The 24,795-nt window shown below is 33.6% G+C and overlaps 1 protein-coding gene across 3 annotated transcripts in view; it reads right to left on the reverse strand.

Moving 5' to 3' along the window:
• Positions 1-9,396: 9,396 nt before the first annotated feature.
• The window catches only part of LOC126885184 (uncharacterized), a 217,747-nt gene continuing 202,348 nt past the window's right edge, over positions 9,397-24,795 (reverse strand). For all 3 annotated transcript variants that reach the window (XM_050651617.1, XM_050651616.1, XM_050651618.1), the window contains exons 3-4: positions 16,837-17,128; positions 9,397-10,938 (exon numbers count right to left, since the gene is read on the reverse strand). In XM_050651617.1, coding sequence (XP_050507574.1) covers positions 9,426-10,938; positions 16,837-17,128 — 1,805 coding nt within the window. In that variant the 3' untranslated portion in view covers positions 9,397-9,425. The remainder of the gene's footprint in view (positions 10,939-16,836; positions 17,129-24,795) is intronic.

Raw genomic sequence — 24,795 nt, forward strand, 5'->3', positions numbered from 1 at the left:
AATAGGGAGCGCAGTCCAGCACTCTGAATCGACGATTTTCGACTCTTATTGGAGTCATCATCGGAGAGGCATAGGCCTGCTTCGTCAGTTGCTATGTGGGGATAAGCTTTCATGGTTGGTCACTTCGAGTAGAGAGCAGCAGGCCTAGGCCTCTCCGATGATGACTCCAATAAGAGTCGATAATCGTCGATTCAGAGTGCTGGACTGCGCTCCGTATTCTAAGTGAAAAATAAGATTCTTTTGCCTTCGCATTGCAACTGAATAAAAATGGTATATGTATATTTTTATTTTAATATTTTAATGTTGTTTTATGTGTAATTAGATTGAAAACTTAAGTCTTCTTCTTCTTTTTACAACAAATTTTATTTATTCGCACACTTTACATTTTCATAAAACATCTTATATGAGATGGAATACAAGGGTCGTAAAATGAAATAATTATTGCCATTAAGTCTACAAAAGAATATTTACTGTACGTATATGAAAAGGCACAAACCTATAACTGTTCTAACTAAAAGACAAAAATCATTTTTAAGTATACAGGCTTCTTGGAGATCATTTCAGTCCATATTCTTTATTTCACTAGTCTTTTTAGTTCGTTTTCTTTCCCCATTTCAGTTATATTCCTATTATTACTACTATAAATAGTATATTACTACTATTTTTTATCTTTGGCAGATTTTCTCTAATTTTCCTAGATCTATCTTGTTTTGACTTTATTAACCTTTCGTGGTTCGTTCTCTCTACGTTTTTAAGCAATTTTATTCTTTCTTTTTAAAACAAAAAAGTAATTTAGTTATATTTTATTTGTAATATATTACTAAAACAAATAATAAGGAAGGCAAAGAAGTCTAAATAACTGAGGCGACGCTGTCATCTTCTATCCAATGTGTATGGCTTTAGTTCACACACAAGGAAAGAAAACTCCATCAACAGTTCATGACATGAAAATCTCCCCAAATACAACATACTAAGAATATTCCTAGTAATACTAAGAATATATGTACTAGTAATACTCTTACACAAAAAAGTACACAAATGTGACCTACAGAATTATAGACCTAATCGTTGCTCAGTCAAGTATACAAACTATTAATGAGAATTATTAACAACCGCTTGACCTAAAATATGGACAATTATCAACCGGTTGAACAGACTGGCTTCCGCAAAGGATATAGTACATCATGAGACCATCTGCTGACAATGAGAACATTAATAGAGAAGGCAAATGAATATCAACTACCCGTATATCTTGCCTTCGTAAAATATGAAAAGGCATTTAATAGTATCGAGATGTGGGCCATAGGACAAGCTATTAACAATAATTGTAGAATAGATTTCAGATATAGGCAATTAATACATAATATAATACAGTATGCGGCAAAATAAACAGTACTGAAATGAATATTTATATGTTTATGATGATTTATATATCTAGTATACGTGATATAGCCTTGCAAACTTTATTCACGACGTCGCACGTTCCCGATAAAACAGATGTAAGATGCCCTCTGGCCAGTGGCGGATCTACGGGGAGGGAAAATGAGGAAATTTGCCCCCCTAAAAAGGTCCAAAATTAAAGAAAAAAATTGTTCAAACATAAAAATATACTAGCTAACATGAAACCGAAACCACAGAAAGACAAATTCAACGCAATAAATACGTTAGTTAGTAAAATTAAGGGAACTTAATGCCTATAAGTTATTATTTATGTCTTTTATGTAATCTGAGTTTGTCTTTTTATGTCTTTTGGTTGGTTTTTCATTGGAAGTTCCCCAATAAGTCAAATTTCTAGATCCGCCACTGCGTCTGGCACGAAAAAATCTTTAATTCTAGTCCACAATTCCAAAATGGCAGACGGTGGATCTTTCCGACTCCTTCAGCATTCCCCATATGCACGCATCTGGTGGCATTAGTTCTGGCACCGTTCTGGTGAGTGGCAACTCTTAAAATGATCGCGCAGTATTCGAAGAGACTCCCTGACAATGTGACAGGTTGTCCCGTCCTGCTGAACCCTTGTTGATTTTAAGCTTGGACTGTTTTCGGTTTCGTGATCTTTTCCGTATGGCCGAAAATAGTACTCCACCATAAAAATTATTTCTGCAAAACTGAGAACCATTTTGGAGCACCTAACATTACCACCACATTCAGGTAGGTTATAACGACGTTCGGAAACCGCTTAGTACGTTTCGGAGCCTGACACATACAAATTTGAGGCATACGAATTTCAGTACTGTTTATTTTGCCGCATACCGTATATGAAAATGCAACTATGATAGTACAACTAGAAGAAAATACAAATCCCATCCCCATTAAGAGAGGAGCGAAACAAGGAGACGTAATATCGCCAAAGCTTTTCAACCTAGCTCTAGAAGATGTCTTTAAAACTAAAAATTGGTCAACCTATGGCATTAACGTTAATGGCAACAAACTAAACCACCTCAGATTCACCGACGACATTGTGATTATAGCGAGCTCATTCGAGGAACTGCAAATAATAAACTAGCCACAACAGAAAGAGCAATGTTAGGTATACAACTGTCAGATAAAAAGAGGAACGATAGATTGAACGAGGACATAACAACAAAAATGGAGCTTCGCAGGTCACACTGCTAGACAAAAAGACCAACACTGAAATGTAATAAAACGACACTGGAGATTTTACGAATGTAAACGACCGAGAGCAAGACCACATATGAGATGGGTTGATGCTATTAAATGAGTAGCCGGAAAAATTGGAAATATGTTGCTCAGGATGAAGACCGATGGAAGGAGTTGGGAGAGGCCTAAGTCCAAAAGTAGACGATTTAAAGCAAATAAGAAGAATATTCCAAACAAACATTGAAAGTGTTTTTTTCTTAAACTCTACTGTAGGCATGCATACCAATCGATTTAGCGCACCATCACCATCCATTGGTATTTTGGTCAAAACCAGAAAACAAAGAAGAGCCAATCTGGCGGTCATAGCTGATTTGCTTGTAGAAAGGTGACCAAAAGGCTACCATTGTAATGCCGGCATTGGTAGTAGAGGATTGGCTTTCATCCGGAATCTTGGCATTGTCAAGTTAGGATTGGAACTTTAAAATTAGTAGCTTTTTTGCCTCAATATAACCAACGTATGTCGACGAGTATGTCATACGTAACGTTTTTATGTAAAAGGAGTACACTAAGTGAGGCCTTATAATTAGTATACAAAAAACAGAGTACTTAGTTGTAGGAGAAACACCAGAAGCCTAAAAATTGAAATGGGAACTATAAACTCAACAGAAACCTTCAAATACTTGATTCCAAATAATTTCAAAAGCAGGGAGTAACGACAAAATACATTCCAGGATTGGCCAAGCAAGATCAGCCACCAGACAGCTACACGGACTATTCTGAAATAATAAAATAACAAAAGAAAAGAAAAGAAGAATATATAAAACAATAATAGAAAGCATTTGGCTGTATAGCGCAGAACTCTGGGAAATAAACCAAAGAAACAAATAAAAAATTATAGACATGGAAATGAACTATTGGAGACGATGTTGCCGGCTCACTAGACTTGGTAGGGTGAGAAACGAAGCTATTAGGAGAGAAATGGAAATTGATCTAGATATAAAAGACTCAACTGGCACGGACACCTTCAGAGAATACCTGAAAATAGATGGCAAAAAAAAAACAGAAAAATGGACTCCACCCACTAAAAGAAAACGAGATAGGCCAAGACGATCCTGGAGAGAAGATGTCGAACATGCAATAAGCGCCAGAGATCTAAAAACTGAAGATTGCTTCGACAGAAAACGCTGAAAATTAGGATACGAGAAGCGGAGTCAGCTGTAGAAGACTCGCTTATTATATAGATATACGTTTTTATTAATGACTTTCATTTGACGGTATTTACGTGATGCTTTGCAATAGATAGGATCTTAGATAGATAGACTTTGAATCTCTTCACACATATGAATAGGGTTAATATTCACATATAATACCTCTCCGATAGTTCTTAGATACATTACGGAAGTTAAGACTATGTCTTTTATGTTCACAGTTTGCGAGATTTTGTTTTTTGTCAAAGTGATGTATTGTTCCCTAGTGTACCTACTTATAAACATTATAAATACATCTTTGAACATCTGGGTTGCTTCGAATGACGACCAGTCATTATATTACTTTTCCAAAATATTAATTTGGCAAAAAATTGCCAAACTCACATGGATCTTTGCAGGTCACACCGCTAGTAGTCCATGTGGTGAGACCGCTCCCGTCTGAAATAATTTCTGATTCGGTTTCTTTGTGGATTCCTATTCAAAAATGTCCCCGTTAAACAAATCTAAAGGGTGCCGGGCAGAATTTGTTTAAACAATTTTTTTAAACAAATACAAAAGATCACCTTTTTTGACCCTAAAAATATTTTTTTTTTAGGTTTTTTGGGTCATTCTACACAAGAAAGGTATCTTATGATTTTTCTCAAAAATTAATAGTTTTCGAGTTATAGGCGATTTAAAATTTGAAAAATGCGAAAATAAGCATTTTTAAGGTTTAAAAACTCATATTTAAGTAGTATTATTGAGGTTACCAAGTAAGTAAATTGTAGTATAAACATTCATTATCAAGATTTTGAAGAGTGATCGGGTCTAACCCTAATTTAGACCGTCGTTTTTTAATTGTTAAATATGCGTGTCTATCCGATTTTTTTGCCGGTGCTGCGCGCTCTATTTCAACAATCTCCTATTTTCCTCTGGAAAATATTTTTTTCAGATTCTTTGGGACATTATAAATAAAATGAGCTTTTGTCATTTTTCGAAAAAGTTAATGGTTTTAAAGTTATAAGCGATTTAAAATACGAAAAATGCGAAAATACGAATTTTCGGATTTTAAATCGCTTATAACTTTAAAACCAGTAACTTTTGCGAAAAATGACAAGAAACCTATTTTATTTAGAATGTCCCAAAGAATCTGAAAAAAATATTTTTCAGAGGGTAATAGAAGATTGTTGAAATAGAGCGCGCCGCACCGGCAAAAAAATCGGATAGACACGCATATTTAACAATTAAAAAACGACGGTCTAAATTAAGGTTAGACCCGATCACTCTTCAAAATCTTGAAAATGAATGTTTATACTACAATTTACGTACTTGGCAACTTCAAAAATACTAACTTAAATATGAGTTTTTAAGCCTTAAAAATGCTTATTTTCGCATTTTTTTGATTTTAAATCGCCTATAACTCGAAAACTATCAAGTTTTGAGAAAAATCATGAGATACCTTTGTTGTTTAGAATGACCCAAAAAACCTAAAAAAATATTTTTCGGGTCAAAAAAGGTGGATTCGGTTTTGGATTTGTTTAAAAAATTGTTTAAACAATTTCTTCCCGGCATCCTTCAGATTTGTTTAAATAGGGGAGTGCAATTAGAACGAAAACATGCATTGTTTCGGAAAAATTCAAACAAGCTTATATTTTTCTAAAACTTTTTTTGTTAGTTTATATACATGTTAAAGTAAAAAGTTCTACTCGCAGATTTGGCCGCTAATTGTTTATTAATTCTTTAAACAATAACAATTATTTTGTATAACTAATTTTAAAAATATCGTTAAATTCATCATTTTACTTTGATCAAAAATGTTTCTATTTTGTTTTTGATTATGCTGAATCCGAATATGGCATTGCAATTTGAAAATTCTTATACAGAAGCTCTTATACAGTATGTCTGCGTAGCTAGGAACCACATGGAAAACTTTTTTATTATCAATTTTACGAAAAAAAGTTATTCTTCATAAAATGCTCTGGATAGTCAAAAATCTAAAACTCAACCACCAGATATCAAATTTTATCAATTTTATACGAGTTATGTAAAAAATATGAATTTCGTTAAAGAGTAAAGTACCTTTATATTCCAGAATATCAGAAAATGCTATTATGAAAAGTTGTTTGAAATTAAAAACTATGCTTAAGGTGATACAGTAGCGATCAACAGGTAGCAAAAACGCGTTCCAAGATTGCGGCTGTAATTTTGAATATTTTTTCGAGATATTTGGCACACGTATTCGTAATATAATAAAGAATGGCGGTACAGAGCCCAATTTGAAAAATTTATTAATATGTGGAAATTACTCTGTAATTAAATACAATATTAAAAAAACGAGCCTGTACCGCCATTAAGAAGAACAAGAAAATACACTTTCTTCAAATAAACTTTTTTATTAGATGCCTAGATTTTGTGTCATTTTGGAACTACTAAAATTTTTATTTCATTAGTAGTTCCAAAATGACACAAAATCTAGGCATCGGATAAAAAAGTTTATTTGGAGAAAGTGTATTTTTTTGTTCTTCTTAATGGCGGTACAGGCTCGTTTTTTTAATATTGTATTTAATTACAGAGTAATTTCCACATAGTAATATATTTTTCAAATTGGGCTCTGTACCGCCATTCTTTATTATATTACGAATACGTGTGCCAAATATCTCGAAAAAATATTCAAAATTACAGCCGCAATCTTGGAACGCGTTTTCGCTACCTGTTGATCGCTACTGTTTCCTCTTAAATATACAATTACATCATTCTAATCGAAAAAATGTTTTTCAATTTTTTTCTCAAATTACGGATATTTCATTATCATTTTATTATAATTATGATAACTATTTTATCACTTTTACGAAAAAAAGTTATTCTTCATAAAATGTTCTCCCTGGTCTAAAATCTAAGATACAACCATCAGATATCAAACTTTTTTAATTTTATACCAGGTATGTAAAAAATATGAATTTTTCTTAAGAGTTAAATGCCTTTATTATTATTCTTCTTCTTCTTTAGGTGCCGTGTCTGTATGTTTACAATTTCCTGAAATCTCTCTCTATCGGCTGCAACGCGAAATAATTCTTCTACTGTGCAGCCACACCATTGTCTAATATTACGCAGCCATGAAAGTTTCTTTCGACCAATCCATCTCTTTCCCTCCACTTTTCCTTGTATTATAAGGCGAAGCAGATGGTATTTAGGTCCTCTAATTATATGGCCGAAGTATTCTGTTTTTCTCCTCTTTATGATGCTTATGAGCAGACGTTCCGAATTCATCATTTGAAGAACATCTTCATTGGAAGTGTGCGAAACCCACGATATCTTTAGGATTCGTCGATAGCACCACAATTCGAATGCTTCTATTTTGTTTAGCATTGTGGTTTTTAACGTCCATGTCTCACAACCATACAATAGGATAGACCACACATAACATTTCAGCACCTTCTTTCGAATATTCATCGACAGGTTTCTATTACATAAAACTGGTTTCCAGGTCATAAAAGCCTTCCGTGATATTTCGATCCTAGTTATTATCTCTTCATCAGAGTCACAATTTACATTTAACCAGCTGCCAAGGTACTTGAAATGATTTACCCTTTCTAACTCCTCTCCATCAAGAGAAAGCTGACCTTGATCTATATTAATCTTTCCAACTGCCATCTTTATTATTCACAATATGTTAATTAGAAGGATGTAATTGAACACTAAAACAAATTTTTTAATTACAAACAACTTTTCTTAATAACAATTTTCGATATTGTGAAATGTAACGGTACTTTACTCTTGAGTGAAATTCATATTTTTTGACATACCTCGTATAATAATTAAATTTGATATTTGATGATTGCATCTTAGATTATATATGATGCAGAGTATTTTATAAAGAATAACTTTTTTTCGTAAAACTGATAATAAAAAAGTTATCAATAGGTTCCAAGTAACGCAGACATACTGTATAAGAGCTAAAAAAAATTTTTTTTGCTACACATTTATTATTGTTGAAGTTTATTATTAAATGTATTTTAGGTACGTTTTACAGAAAAAAGTTTTGATCACTTTGTATAAACATTTTTTTAGCTGGTAGTATGTGGTTTTTGTATTACATTTTTGTTATCTTTCTTAATTTTCTCAAAAAGTAATAGTATATTTCATTTGTAAAGTAAAATAATTTAGTGCATTTTAAAGATTATATCCTAAGCTTTAAAAAAGCACTTATAAAACTGTAATAGATCTGTTCAAACTTGAGTAATACCGTCTAAAAGTGGTGGTAATTCTATAAAACTACGAAGATATCAAAAATTACATTTTTTGAGACGTCAATCATTTGAATTAAATTTTTGAGATTTTTTTTTAATAAAACATCATTTAGTAAGATGCTTGAAAGGTAAGTTGTGCAAAATTGAGGATTCTATAAGAAAAATTGTATTAGTTACACATTTTTAAATCATTTTTAAACAAAATGCATGTAAGGCTCACTTTCCGCCCCGACCGTACTTATGCCCATACATTTTATTTCTTTTTATTATAACCATAAGATAGCTTAAATATTCTTCTTTCATGTTCAATTTCTAAAATTTCATTTGATCCATTAGTTAAAGAATTACATTAAAATAACTCAACCGTGCACTTCGCCGTACGCTAGTTCACAGTGCGCCAATGTTTGTGGGAAGCGTGACTTTAGCGTTATAAATAAAAAATTATAGAAGATACAGATTTAATTTTAGCAAATTCTTTATATAAGGTTTTTTTTGTAAAGTTTTCTTAATTTTTCTGTAGTCAAGTCAGTTTTTTTCTAAAATTTATATTTTCGGAGTTATTTAAAAAACATTTAATTTCGTAGTTCATTTGTTTAATAAAAAAATGAAGCACCCACTTCTCGAGTAGAACTTTTTGATATGTTGTTTATTAAACATTTCTTAATGAAATTACAAAGAGTTCTATCTTGTTTGATTTTTTCCGAAGTGAAAATCTATATGCACTCTCCTAAAAGGGGACATTTTTGAATAGGAATCCACAAAGAAACCGAATCAGAAATTTTTTCAGACGGGAGCGGTCTCACCACATGGACTATAGATAAAAAGACCAACGTTGGAACGCCACAATACAATATTGGAGACCTTACGAAGGTAAACGACCAAGAGTAAATCCACATGTGAGATGGGTAGATGATATACATATACAGAATAGCCAGAACAATTTGGAAGTATGTTGCTCAGGATAGAGATCGCTGGAAGGAGTTGGGAGACTCGGAGTTCAAAAATGGACGATAGAAGGCTAAGAAGCAGCATATCTTCTTTGCTTAGCTGGTTTACCGATTCAGTTAGTTTAACTTGAATGAGTTTAAAGAAAGAATTGATAATAAAATTTTGTTTAACTCTTCTAAAACTGAGAGGGAAAGAGACTGGTGAAAATATTTTATAAAAAAGTATAAAAGTTTTAAAAGTCTATATAAATATAGAAGACAGTGTAACATATTTACTAATATGGCACAATATTACACAAATCAAACAAAAGGAATGAACCTTTCTAATATATATTTACGTATATTATATATATATATATATATATATATATATATATATATATATATATATATGTATCAATCAAAATTGCCTACTTTAAATCCTACATAAGTATAATTGAGTGCTACCTAAATATACGAAACATTTTTGTAAATTTGTATCCATTGCAGTAGCAGAATTTTTTTAAATAGCCATCATTTTTAATACATCCTGTAACAGGTTCATATCTATCTATTCTACTAATATCACCTAAGAGCTTAAAACTCTTATCTACTCCGTCGTATGCAGCTTCAACGGTAGCTTCAAAACTAGCCTTAGGACTTGTTTCCAGCATCACTAAAAAGTAATGGACGTGTTTGTGACCTTCGTTCCAATACGGTTCAGATACCCCCGAAGTAATTACTTTAGATAAAGTATAATCTGCGCATAATGAACCACCATCGGTTGTGTGTAGAATGTTATTAATTTGGTTTACAACAAATTTGGAGACTTCCGTTACTTTGGGATGAGTTGGTTTAATGTATGTATGTCCATTGCAAGTACACCAATGCTGACTAATTCCAGCATCTTTACATGTCCTGTTTTCAGGAATTTCAGTGAACAAAGTCTGGCATCTTTGACATCCCTCACTCCACAATGGTACGTAAGAATTATTGGAGATGTTCAATATGTATTGTAGTGTATTGTGGACATCATAGGGTGAGGTTAACCGATTAGTGTTGGTTATTAAATTATTGTATTCTTCTGCGTATGTCCGTTTGAAATGATCTGGAAATCTAAAATATATAAAAGGAAGCCGTTCTTCTACCCATCCGGTATGAGTAAATCTAACATCACCAAATCTGAAACCATGATCACTAAAAAATATTAAAACAGTATTATTTAAAGCATTGTTGAATTCAGTATCAGACAACAACTGTAGCAGTGGTTTATCCATAACCCTGGGCATATTAATACTATCGTGGCTGTAACTGTTACTCCAAAATAATCCAAACGATGGAACGTCCTTAAATGTAACAGCAAAGTCTTTAGCTGAATTTAGTATCCTTTCTCCAGAAGTTTCTGGACCGGTACAGTAGGTCATATCTTCTCTCATTACAACACTCAAATCCTCTGCTGCTAAAAAATAAGGACGATAATAATAATCAGTTGGTTCTTCTAAAAATCCTGGACGGTCAAAGTGGTACGTGTTAATTTTGCATTCGTCTTCTGCATATGCTGTCATGTATTGAGATTCTTTAAATTTGTCCCAGATAAACCTACAATGGTTTAATTTAATGGTTCGGTTACAAAAAGTTGATAACTGATCCATGTTATATCCAGTGAGAATTGCCATCAAATTAGGAAAAGTGTTGTCGCCGACCTTGTTGTAACCCTTAAGACTAACCATGTTTTGCTCGGCCCATTTGTAGGTTTCTGGCATAGTGCGTTCTATATTAGATTTTGACATGCTGTCTATTCCGAGCAACATAATACTGAATACTGGTTTCTCGCCAGGCTTCTTAGATTTTTTAGACACTGGCAAAGTGGTAGCGTGGACATTGCTGTATACGTTACTAAAAAATGTTGAACATTTGACTTTTACGTACGAAAACTTTATTTCTACTGAGTCTTCGAAGGGAATACAATCGGTCAGTCTAAAACAAAAAGAAAAACAATAAATATAATTTTTGTGACATAAATTATTTTGAGCAGATTTAATAATTTGGCAATTAAAATGTAATGAAAAAGTGCTATGACCGATATAAACTAGTATATGTATAACTCAATATAGGAGAATTAAAATATTATAATAATAATAATTCATCGTCTTTTTAGAATTCTTGCATTTAAGAACTTTGGAGACGGAATCTGGAGTACTAGACAATAGTAGCACCACTTATTATTCTTTTACTTTCCTTACCAATTTGGATTCAGGAAAGGAAGAAACTGCGAACTAAAATCCGGTTCAACAGAAATCAGACGATAGGAAGTGCCATACAGGATATAGAAAAGCCCACGACACGGTCTAAAAGAAAGCCCTTATCTTCAAGATGGAAAGAGCCAGGTTACCTTATAGACCAGGGCGGATCTGTTTTGAGGTGGATGTGAGAGGTGGCATTCGGATTTTTGCAGATAAAGTTAGGTGACAACTTCAATAATTATAATTGACTTATGCTACTTCTCAAATATGCCCGGAACATTAATAAAAAAATTTAAATATTTAAAATTTTCGAAAAATATCGATTTTTTTCTACTTGCATTGCTTATAACTTTAAAACGATTCATTTTGGAACAAAGTCGTAGGGAAAGAAAATAAAGATAATTGAATTTTGTATAATATACTACTGGTTTAAAATGTCTTAAATTATTACCCTTTCTGTAAAATAGCAATAAATAGAATAAATAAGGGGACAAAAAAGACTGTTTTTATTCAATGTTTTTCAACCACTTTGGTTGCACTTAGAACCTTCATAATTCGCTTAGAAAATTCTTACAACATACTTAAACCGTCCACCAAATTTTATTAAAATCGACTTAATAGATTTTGCATAATAATTTTGCAATCTAAATTTTTTTAAAAAAGTTCAAATTTTTTAAAAACTTTCTGAACAAAAAGTAGACTATTTAGAAGTTTGCTAATTTTTTTACACATAAAGAGGTTCTCTACCTATCTAATACACTTTACAGAATTAACATCGGATTATTTAAGCGGCCTCAGTACTGTTTTAAAGTTATAAACAATGTTTTGGCTTATAAACAAACACAGTGAGGACGTTTGAGTTGGAATAAATTCATTTTCTTGGGAATGGGCAACTTTGGAGATAAATCTCGAAACGGATCGATTTGTATTTTTAAATTATAATTTTTTGTCATAAATATCATAGTAGTGACGTCATCCATCTGGGTGTGACAACGTAATCTAAATATTGGAATTAATTTAATTCAATTTTTTTTAATTCAAACCCTGTATAAATAATTATGTTAATGTTTATATTAGTGAATACAAAATTGAATAGCCTTTCGATTGAGCTATCACACGGCGCCTATTCTCATTTAAAAAAATCATCGGTTACGTCATCATGCCCAGATGGATGACGTCACTAGTATGATATGTATACCAAAAAATTAGAATTTAAAAATAAAAATCGACCTGTTTCGGGATTTATCTCCAGAGACGCCTATTCTCGAGAAAATGAATTTATGCCAACTCAAACATCCTCACTGTATTTGTTGATAAGCCAAAAAATTGTTTATAAGTTTAAAACAGTGCTGAGGCCGCTTAAATAATCCGATTTTAATTCTGTAAAGTGTATTAGATAGGTAGAGAACCTCTTCAGATGAATAAAAATTAGCAAACTTCTAAATGGTCTACTTTTTCTTTAGAAAGTTTTTAAAAAATTTGAACTTTTTTAAAAAAATTTAGATTGCAAAATTATTCTGCAAAATCTATCAGGTCGATTTTAATGAAATTTGGTGAACGATTTAAGTATGTTGTAAGGATTTTCTATGCGCATTACGAAGGTTCTAAGTGCAACCAAAGTGGTTGAAAATCACTGAATAAAAACAGGCTTATTTTGCCCCTTATTTTGTATTTATTACTATTTTGCAGACAGGGTAATAATTTAAGAAATTTTTAACTAGTCGTATATCATACAAAATTCAATTATCTTTCTTTTATTTCCCTACGACTTTGCTCCAAAATGAATCGTTTTAAAGTTATAATCAAAGAAAGTAGAAAAAAATCGATGTTTTTCGAAATTTTTATATATTTTAATTTTTTTATTAATTTTCCGGGCATATTTGAGAAGGAGCATAAGTCAATTATTATTGTTGAAGTTGTCACCTAACTTTATCTGCAAAAATCCGAATGCCACCTCGCACATCCAAAAAGAGACGTTTTTTCACAGATCCGCCCTGGTCTATTATTGTTTGGTTAATATTTGTGATAAATATTTTATCTAATAATAACTAATTTCAAGTTTCAGCTGACCGAAAGATGTGCAGGATACAAGAAATCCAAGAAGGGATGCCTCAGGGAAGCATTTTATCGCCCATTTTATATAACATTTTTATTTCAGATTTACTAACAGATGTAAGAACAAGTACAGCTTTGTAAGAAGACGATACAGTCGGAAAAGACGACAGAAGAATTGTCCGTACACTAGAAGACCCCTTAGAGAGGATTTTGGAATTTACGGACAAATGGAAAATCAAAATCAACGCCGAGAACTGTAGAACTCACGATGAGAGGAAACATAATCCAATCAGAAGCATTCATCAAGTACTTAGCAGTCCATCTAGACAGAAAACTGAACTTTACGCTGCACACAAAGCAAATTAAGGTAAAAGCTTCATTAATAAAAAGACTAATACAACCTTATATTTTTAGGACCTCGCCCCTGACGAAGGCCAAGAAGATCCAGTTATACCAGGCCTATGTTAGGGCTGTGATGTTGTATGCAGTTCCAGTATGGAGTTACACGGCAGAAACCAACTGGAAGAGATTGAAAGCTACAGAAAGGTCATGTTACCGGCTGATAGATGGCAAGACCGAGTTTCAAATTCAAACATCCGAGAAAGGCTCCAGTACACACTACTGAGGGAGGTGGCCGAGAACACGACAATATACTTCTTCCACCAGGCCACAAGAAGACTCCTTAGGACAAGCGATATCCTCGCAAAATTTCTCATGCAGAGGAAGATGCTTGGATGTTAACCGAGATCTTTATGTATGCTTTATCGACTACAACAAAGCATTCGATAAGTTAAAACATAAACGACTTTGAAAGTACTCAAAAATAAGAATTTGGATGTGAGGGATGTAACATTGATATCCAATTTATACTACAGCCAACGATCGAATGTGAACATTGAAAGATAAGTGTCATAAGAAATGGAGGTAAGGAGAGGGGTCAGGCAAGATTGCACACAGTCGGCGTTATTGTTTAATGTTTATTCTGAAGAAATCATACATGATGCCTTTGTAAACGAGACGGTCGGCATAAAAGTGAATGGAAGTTTAATTAATAACATTAGGTATGCCGACGACACAGTCATAACAGCCGACAACTTGGAAGACTTAGAAATAATAATGAACAAAATATTAAGATACATATAGTGGAGAGGACGGACTCTCCCTTACATCAAAAAACCCAATTTATGAAAATTAACGAGAACAACAATACAAACGAAATATTAAAGGTAGGCGGCCAGAGGGCCTCGATTTTTGACCCTTCGCTTAGTTATCGAACGTATTCGCTTCGTATCTGTTTAGTATACAAAGCGAATACGTTGGATAACGAAGCGAAGGGTCAAAAATCGAGGCCCAGTAGATTTAGAGAGTAAAAAAATAACTTCTTGGGAACGATAATCACAGAAAATAACGGTTATATTGCAGACATAAGAGTGAGTTGAAAAAGCACGTGCCAACTTCGTGAAAATGAAAAAGATTTTATGCAGCAAAATCTGACATTGGCCCTCAGAATAAGGCTAATTTAATGTTATGTACACTTTGTGCTCATTGGCATTACCCCTTTAGACCTATATGTCAGAGAGGTGGCGCTGATGACGATGATGAGATTACGGTCAGCCGGTGCAAACCTTGATGTAGGCATGGGACAATTATTGAGATGTCGTTTCTGGCATGGTGAACTGGAGGCACTGCCCCAGCTACATGCGGGGCCATGGATGCGACTCAAATAAACCTACGTTTGTTTTCGACAAACCCTACAAAATCGAAACAAGACAACATAGGGAGTCAAACGTGGCAAATGCATATTGCATCTACAAAGATGGCTCCAAAACGGAAGAAGGCTCAGGATGCGGAATACACTCCAGATCACTGAACCTTAGTATAAAATGGGGTATGGGCAAAAATGCCAGCGTAGTTCAGACCGAACTGGCTGGTATCTCCATAGCCACAAAAGAGATAATCGGGAAAGGTATGGCCGGCAAAACTATAATAATTTGCACAGACAGCAGACAAGCGCTACTAACCCTGAACAGACCACGTGTCATATCAGGGCTAGTAATGGAGTGTCATGAATCACTAGCCCAAGCTTCGGATGGTAACAACATCATCCTGAGGTGGGTTAAAGGACACAACGGAAATAAAGGCAACCGCATTGCTGACCAGCTAGCTAGGAAGGCAGCAGGCCTAAGACTCTTGGGACCTGGTGATCTTTTTTGCTGGTCAACTGTAATAATCGCGGAAATTGTCAAATGTCACTCCTACACGCAAACCGTGAAAAGATGGGAAGAAGGGCCAGGATGTAGACTTGCCAAGGTAACACTAAGGAACCTTGGGAAGTCAGCATCAGAAAAGTACTTGAGAATGACCAAAAAAAACCTACGCTTGACAGTTGGTTTTTTAACTAGCCACTGTCAACTAAGAAAACACCTCCACACACTGGGGCTAGTAGACACATCTCTATGCAGGAGGTGTCAACGAGATGACGAAACTGTCGAGCATGTCCTATGTGAATGTCCGGAGTTATCGTCAATACGAGAGTCTGCGTTCGGCGAGCCTTGGCCTACACCTGCCGATATAGGGGAGGTGTCACCAGGTGATTTGTCCACCTTCCTGGAAATGGCAGGATGGATGATGAACTAAGGACGGCAACCACTTGGGAGGATGTACAATGGGTCAATTGTGGCCTAAGTGCTGTGGGACTTGACTCACACTCCCTACTCTACAGATACAGAGATGTTATGTACACAGTGTGCTTTACTATGGAGCTGAATCATGGCCATTGAACCGAAATGCAATAAATCGACTTAACGCGTATGAAATGTGGACATTTAGAAGAGTGTTAAGGATTTCATGAGTAGAGTCACGAATAGGTATAGAAGTGTTAAGGAGAATAGGCGGAGAGAGGGAAAATAAAAACACAATAAAAGAAAGGAAATTGCAATATTTCGGACATGTGATGAGAGGCAAAAGATATAACATCTTGAAGCTCATAATTCAAGGAAAAATAGAGGGTAGGAGAAGCGTAGGAAGGAGACGCGTTTTCTGGTTGAAGAACCTGAGAGAATGATTTGGTTGAAGCTCAAGGCAACTGTTCGTAGCAGCTGCCTCAAAGGTCAGAATAGCCATGATCATTGCCAAGCTTCGTCGCGGAGATGGCACTTAAAGAAGAACAAGAGGATGTCTAGGGCCGAAAGTCTCTTAAAATAAATAAAAAGTTTCTTTTGAATGGTATATTTGAAATTAAAAATCACACTAAATTTTCTCTTTTTTTTTCACCCTGTAACTTAATAAAATAAACATTATATAAGTTTTCAGGGACTTTCAGCCCTCGGCAATAACGTAATCTTTAATTCTGGGTTTACATTTTTCAAAAATACTTAATATAAATGTTTAATATAAGTGTTTTTCTCAGGATTCAATCATTGGAGCCGAAATTTTGCACCTACGCCCTTAAGTAAATTTATTATAAAAACTTCTTATTAGAGCAGAAAATGCTGTAATTTTTAATTTTTAATTTTTAATTTTTAATTTTTAATTTTTAATTTTTAACTTTTAATTATTATTTTATATAACTACTTACTTGATTTCGTCATCCACCTCTGTTTCGTAATTAATTCGAGTAATATTTGAATAGCAGCATTTTATGTTGAAAAAACTGTATTCTCGTTGTGCGCTGTGGTTGAAATGTAGAGTAACAACATCGTTCGTTTTGCTAATGTATGATAGCAAAGCTTTATCTGAACATTTAAAGTACTTTTCTGTAGAAATAAAGTTGATAATATCTTCGCTGTATGGATTGCTTTTTGGAATTCTACATTGGGAGGTGTTGATTAAGTATGATATTTCTTGCTTGATCGGAGAGTCAACCTGCTCTGGAAAACAAAATATTGAAATTTAAAAGCATACAATTATAATAAAATAAAAATAGGTTTATGTACTTTGATTGTTAATGTTCAATGTATATTTCGAATTTATTTTAATGGTGAATCGGGGAGGACGAAGAAATGATTCAGGACTAAGGTATAATTGACTGACAACGAAATTTTTCATTTCTAAAACTTATACGAGTCGTCACCGTGCTTCGGAAGGCTGTCATTCTTGGCTACATAAGTAATCGTTAACTCATGTTAGGGGTCCTCGCGCAACTGAAAACCCCAACATCAGACCTTAGCCAGAAGGTCACATGAACTTTATCTTTATTAATTTCATTTTTCTCTTCTAGATGCTTTTTTATACGGCTCTCAAGCTTCTGACATACAGGAATTCTATAAAAGTTAAAGAAATTACTACCTTATCCTTATTAAATCACACCTTACAGAAAGGAGATATTCAGTAAAGTATAGCGAAGCCTACACAAAACTCTCCTCATCTTATCTGTTATACCTCAGGATAGTGTCTTCGGACCGACTTCTACCTGATATATACGGCTAACTTACCAACAAGCAATAAATAGAACTAATGAATGGTAAAAGCTCTGGAGAATTAAAATGAACTCAAATGCTACACATACATATTACATTTATTCTACGAAGAGGTAGGTACATGATGTCCACAAGTTAACTCCGATTGACATTTTTAACCCGAGAATGATGTGACCGGTAAACAAGCCAATATAATATGTTATGTAGCTTTGGTCACTGGATCCTACACATCTCTCTGAAATTGTAAGACAAACAATTATTTTCCTTATTGTTTTTAATGTGGAACAGATTGTAAAATATCTTAAATAATAAAAATAATTTAATCATGATTAAACTTATAGACATAAAGGAAACAAAAAATAGATACAGAAGAATAGACCAGAAATGAAAAGTATGGCCGTGGAGATCACCCAAATAAGGGAGGATATGATAAAAAATAAAGAAAAACTACATAGTAAAGGTAAAGAGATGGAAGACAGAATGGAAAGGATAGAAAGATAAGGAATTTGAAATAACTTAACAACTAGAATTACAATGGATGAAGAAAATGAAGTATACTTAAGCAAGCTTTGGAAATAATGTTTGAGAAAGAACTCTTGTTGAAAGCTAAGCTACGAAGGGCCTAGAAGATAGGACAAGAAAGAGGCATAGTTGGAAATCGCGGAATAGAAAGACAAAATAAAGATATTACAAGACAAAGCAAAGTTGAAGGGAACTTCATAAACGCAGAACTTACAAGAAATTAACAAAAAATACGGAAAAACATAGATATAGCTAGAGAAGAAAAGAAAAAGGGTGCTTATGTAAGAGTTTCAAAACTGTTGTTGATATTTTAGTCACATTCAACTGATTAGCGTATTTACACATTATTTCAGTCTTTGTTTAAATTTGAATTGGACCGTTTAAAAACGCCTAGAAACCTGATATCTCATTTTGACAGATTTAGAGTAATTGCTTTGTGACAACAGGCAGTTGCAGTTATTCAAAGTGATATCGCGAGTATTGTTGATGTTACTCGGGAGTGCTGTATCGTAAATTAAAAAAAAAATCCAAGATACAAATGACGTGAAGGATCACCCCTGAAGTTATAGAAGTTGATGTACAACAGTAGCACGAGACCGGCAGATAACATTGATAACTCGAAGAAATCGTCTGGAATCTACAAGTGGTATATCCACAGAAATTGATAGACTTCAAGGACTGAATATTTCAGGGCAAACACTAACAACACAAAATAGTAAGGTTGCAATGGGCTAGAGAAATGGTGCATGATGGTCCTAACTATAATAACGTGATGTTTTTTGATGAATCAAAAATTGGCTTGGTTTCTGATTCGCGAAGAACACTGGTTTGGAGGGCCCCAGGACCACAAGCCCGACTAGAAACAGCCCAACCGCGTGCGCCATTTGAAAGTGGCAGTATTATGATTTGGGGCGGTATTATGAGTGGTACACGGACGCCGCTGCTGGTGCTGGAGAGAAGAGTCACTATTGCTGTGTACATCGAGAAAGTTTGAAATCCTGTCGTGCGTCTTTTCTGAGGGGCAGTAAGTGATGGATTTGCGTTTATGCATGAAAACGCACCCCCTCATCGAACAGCAGCAGTACAAAAGTTTCTAGAAGAAGAAGGAATATCTACATTACAGTGGCCCTCGAATTCCCCCGACATGAACGTCATTGAACGTTCTTGGGACATTCTCAAAACACGCATCAAGAAGCGAAACAATCCCAATATTACACTTCTAGAACTAAAAGATACTACTCGTGAAGAATGGGAGAGAATTTCGAAGCCCAACTCGACCAGTTAATCGGCAGCATGCCAAATCGCCTACTAGACTGATCAAATAAAATTAAACTACATGTAAATCAAAATGTAATTCCGTACAGGTTGGAATAAATTTTTTATCAAAGTTTAGGCCCAAACAAAAGATATTTTCAAGAAAGTATATGATTCATATGAGGGTATCATTGATTAAATAATTAAAAATGGGTAATTTTTGCACAAAATTTACTTTTTTAACTGCTGCAGTAATTCGTGTTTTTATTAAGCATTTTACAATTTTTTTCTACAAAGATGAATAAACAGTCTTTTATATGAGACTTACTAAATTAAATTTGACCCTTAATTTATTTAAAAAATTGTAAATCAAAATTGAAAAACAAATTTCCAAAAAAAATATTATTTGCAATATAAATAGGCTGTATAAAATATTTTGTTTCACAGAAAAAGTTGCGCTATAATATCGTTATAAATTGACAAAAAATTGGTCGATAAATATTGAGTAGTTTATGAGATATTTAATTTGTTTATAAAATATTACCATTTTTTCAATTGCAAAACCGCGGTTGTTGTCGATAGAGCATACAAGTTTTTAAGGTCTCATTTGTTTTGTTCTTATGTATATTTTCGATAAATGTATTGATAAATCAAAATTTCAATTAGACGCCCTTTCAAAATGGCGTTTGAAAATTGGTGTAATTTGTTTAAAACTTATTTTTTTTAATAACGTCGCCGGGATTAAAAATCTTGAAATTATTTTTCGATATTCGTATTCTTGTTAATTTTTGACATATCCACAAAGGCATAAAAAATTTCTAGAAGCATTTTTGGCCGAGATGGCTTTTCCTAGTTTAAAAATTCATAATTTGTTTATTTATCAATATTGAATTTTAAAGTATGTACGTGACTACATCTATTAACCTTACTACTTAATAATGTAATTTATACACATAATCAAAATTGTAGAATATTATGAAAAATTATTATTTTCGAAGCACCTTAAATTTTAAATGAAAACTTTTTGTCTGAAAATTGGCGGAGGGGTAGTTTCCAATATCTCTGTTAATAATGCGACAATTTCAATGTTTTCTTTTAATTTGGGGTAGCATATAAAAATAATAGCATCTGCATGACCCTTTTTGCCATAAATAATCAATAATTAGTTATAAGCAATTTTTTTTCTCTAGTATTGTGATAAACAAAAGTTAGCACCAAAGATAATCACAAAAGAGGATTAAAACAACTTTTTATTTTAAAAATTTAACAAAGTAGTAAATTTTTCTTAAAGAATCATAAAAACTGTTTTCTTTGTACAAATCATGGGCAAAATCTCGCAAAGATAATGTGAATACAAAATATAATATATAAAAAAATTGAGGACAACCTCTATATAAATATTGTTATGATCTGCTTCTTATTAATTTTATATTAATTATTATTTATTTGATTAATTATTTAATTGTCGCAAATCATACATAAAAATGAATAAAAAATCTCAGGGTGCCTTTTTAATCTCAAGCAAAATATTAAAATAAACATACAAAATTGTCTTTTATTTGTCAAAATCAATACTCTAAAATCTATCAAATCTAAAACCTCTGGACACAGATGTCCGAATGAAATCTTTACCACTTAAATTTATTATAGTTAAAAAAACAATTTATCGGTTTGTTCCCGATGACTTTGGTAATACAAACTAAACAAAACAAATTTATGTATTCGCAAGATTAGCTATACTTCCTATTTACTTTTAGAAATTTTGGAATTTTAATTCATATGCCTTTTACTCAAAATTTTAGTTTCCGAACATAAAAATATCTTTCACATAAGTTGACTGACCTTTTGCTTCACTCACTCTGATGTCTTCTCGTGACCCAAAACAGCTCTCCCTCGTTGACTATGTTAAAGGCTACTCATCAAAGCCCTCTCCGTTCTCCAGCTTCAAAACTATCAGCATGCCAGCACCAATTCTCCAACAAGCCGGGCCTCTTTTGACACGTACTCGATTCAAACAAAACTCCAAAAATTATCTGCTCTCCTTCTCACAATAATACAGAATCAAAGAGGTATTTCGTCTCAATTTGATCTGTCTCTCGTTCCACTTTTCAACACTATTCTCCACTATCAAACAACCACTGGTATTTGCTAACTACTTATCCACCAAAACGTCGACCGCTCCTCAGCGCTGCCAAATAACATACCGACTTCTTTTTCAAACTCTCTCAATCATCCAATCCACTTTTCCCCTTCCACATTGCCAAGAATCAGAAACATCGACTTTTCCATTCGACAAACAAACAGTCATTTTCAAAATTATTCCGACTATCCTTAATTACTTTCGGGGAAACTCTACAACATTTACTCGGGTTGAAACAAATATTAAAATTCCAAACTTTCTTTTTAAACCACTTTCCCAGAAAATGATAATTACATCTACCTGTGGATTCTATAGTTCTCGTAATAAACAAACTATTTCCATTTTAAATCTAAATACATCGTCCTTTTCACTTTAATTATTCACAAAAGTCTTTAATGGTTCATCGGAAAGCTCATTAAAAGAGAAATCCACTTACATCCAAACTAAATTCTAATAAATATTTACAGCTCAATATACAGGGTGTATCAAATTTATGTGCCCGCGTTATTTAAAAAAAAAATTAATTTAATTTTCATTTTGCCTTTGATTGATAAATTTGAAAACACAATAACATCCCCGCCTTGTTTTGAGATAAAATCAGTATTAATAAGTGCAACAAAAATATGATTTTCTCTCGACAACACTTTTCTCTTGCTATCATATTATCCTAATCTAATTCTCTTATCCTACCTTAAATTTTATGTATTTGTCTTTATTCGTGGTATTTGTACACATCATGGATATTGTAAACTCCTCGTATCTTTTCTGAATCCACATGCCTCAGGACATAACTGTTTATTCCATTTTCATTGTGCACGATGTATGGACCCTCGAAAATAGGCATTAGTTTTGCGCAAACGTCCCCAGTGAGATTTGATACTCGTAATGCCCTTACAAGCACCTTTTCTCCCTTCTGAAAAGTCACTGGACGTCGTCTCCTATTATGATTTTGTCTTTGGAGATATTTTTCATTACTGCGCTGCAGCCTCCTCTGCACAGTTTCCAAAACTCGTTGGTATTCCCTCTGCTCAGGTTCTTCCCATGGCCGTAATGGCATAACACCCTTCATGATATATTCCGGAGTCTCTTTTGTCACCGTGCTTGGAATGGTGTTTAAGTAATTTTCTATTTCTGCCACTTTCCTGTCCCATCGTCTATGTTGTCCATTTGCAGTAATGCGAAGGAATTTCGTAGTCTCCTGTATAAAACGCTCTGAAGGATTACTTTGAGGATGTCGGATACTGACGAAATTTGTCCCTATTCCCCTGTCTTGAAGCTGTCCCTTGAAACGCTCACTCCGGAAATACGTCGCATTGTCTAAAAGAATTCTTCTTGGTGTTCCTACGGTGGCTATAAAATTGTCAATCTTTCTCATTATTTCTTCCCCCTTTGTTGTACGGCAACTGTATAACACAATAAAACGCTGAAAAAACGTTTGTTTTTCTATACTTCCACAAAATTTATTACAACTATGTTATTACTACAGCTGTTTCGGCAAAGTGCCTTTCTCAAGTGATATATTTTACAATGTGTTTGCCTTTTTAAGTCTTTAACTGAAGAGGTTGAGGAGTGGGGAGCTGTTTGTCTCGAGTTGGTCATTCAGAATTATATCTGTATTTTTGCAACTGTATAACTTTACGTATTTTGAAAATATATCAACCATCACCAAAATATGCTTGTTCCTTTGCGTGGTCATTATCAGATCACTTAACATATCTATTGCCACAATATCCAATTTTTGACGGGATACAATATTCTTAGCAATATTTTCATTTCTGAAATTTCTGCTTTTATATTTTTGACATATTTCGCATTTTTGGGTCACTTCTTTGGCAATCCGGTAATCCTTTCGGCAGATACAGTTTTCTCGAAAAACCAGCCAAACCTTCCTGCTACCGATATGCCCATTGTCATTGTGTAATTTTTGTATGATCCTCTCTGCCAATGTCTGTGTTACCAAATATAGTTCCTTTCCATCGATTCTTTTGAAGAATATGTCATTTTCTCTCTCCGCTCTTCTTTTTTCTTTTTCCTCCAGCTCTTCTTGATTTATTCTTATTTCGTTTAACGAAAATACACCTTCCTCTTGTGTCAAGATATTTAGTCCCACCTGAAAAACAATTCCTTCCTTTTTTCCAGTGTCTTCATCACGTGTGAGAGCGTCGGCTATAATGTTGTCTTTTCCTTTTATGTATCGAAACTCAAAATCATACTCCTGCAGCAACAAAATTCCTCGATGTATACGATTGTTAACCAGTCGATTTTTCATGATATGCACTAAAGCTGCATGATTTGTTTCAATTGTAAATTTTGCTCCCAATAGATAAAACCTTAACTTATTTACACAAAAAAGTACGCTAGCAAACTGTAATTCAGTCACACTGTATTTTCTTTCGTGTGTTTTTGTCACCCGGGAAATAAAACAAATTGGCACTTCTTCATTGTTTTGTATCTGCGACAAAACTCCCGCGAATTTTTGGATGGACGCATCAGTTCGTAATATGAAAGGTAAATTGTACATGGGATGATATATTTTAGTTCCTTTCGAGAATTCTTCTTCTAATATTTGGAAAGCTTTCTCTTGTTCTTCTTTCCAATTCCATTTAACACCTTTTTTCAGTAATTTTATCAATGGAATCTCCTTCTGGCTCAAATCAGGAATTAGTTTTTTGAAATAGTTGATCGTACCAAGAAAACCTCTCAATGTTTTTAAATTCGTTGGCCTTGGGTATTCATCTATGAGTTTTATCCGGTCCTCGGCTAAACTAACTGTTTTTGTCTCCAATTTAAAACCCAAATATGTCACTTCTTTTTGAAAAAATTGACATTTTTCAATATTCAATTTTAATCCGGCCTTGTCCAGCTCTTCTAATATAATTTTTATGTGTTTTAAGTGACTCGATTTATCTGGTGAAAAAATTAGTAAGTCGTCAATGTAGTGTACTATAAAATCTTCATACCTGTTTAATATTGTATGGAGAGCTCTTACCAGTGCTGCACAAGCACTTTGTAACCCGAAAGGCACTACTTTAAATCGGTACACAATACCATCGATCGAAAAAGCGGTGTAGTTTCTACATTTTTCTGCTAAAAGTATCAACCAAAAACTATGTTTTAAGTCAAATTTAGAAAAAATATGTGATCCTGTAATTCTCCCAAAAATAGCCTCGATGTTGAGAGGTGATTCATATTGAGATACCGT

The sequence above is a fragment of the Diabrotica virgifera genome, chromosome 5 (assembly GCF_917563875.1).
Source record: "Diabrotica virgifera virgifera chromosome 5, PGI_DIABVI_V3a".
NCBI classification, from domain to species: domain Eukaryota; kingdom Metazoa; phylum Arthropoda; class Insecta; order Coleoptera; family Chrysomelidae; genus Diabrotica; species Diabrotica virgifera.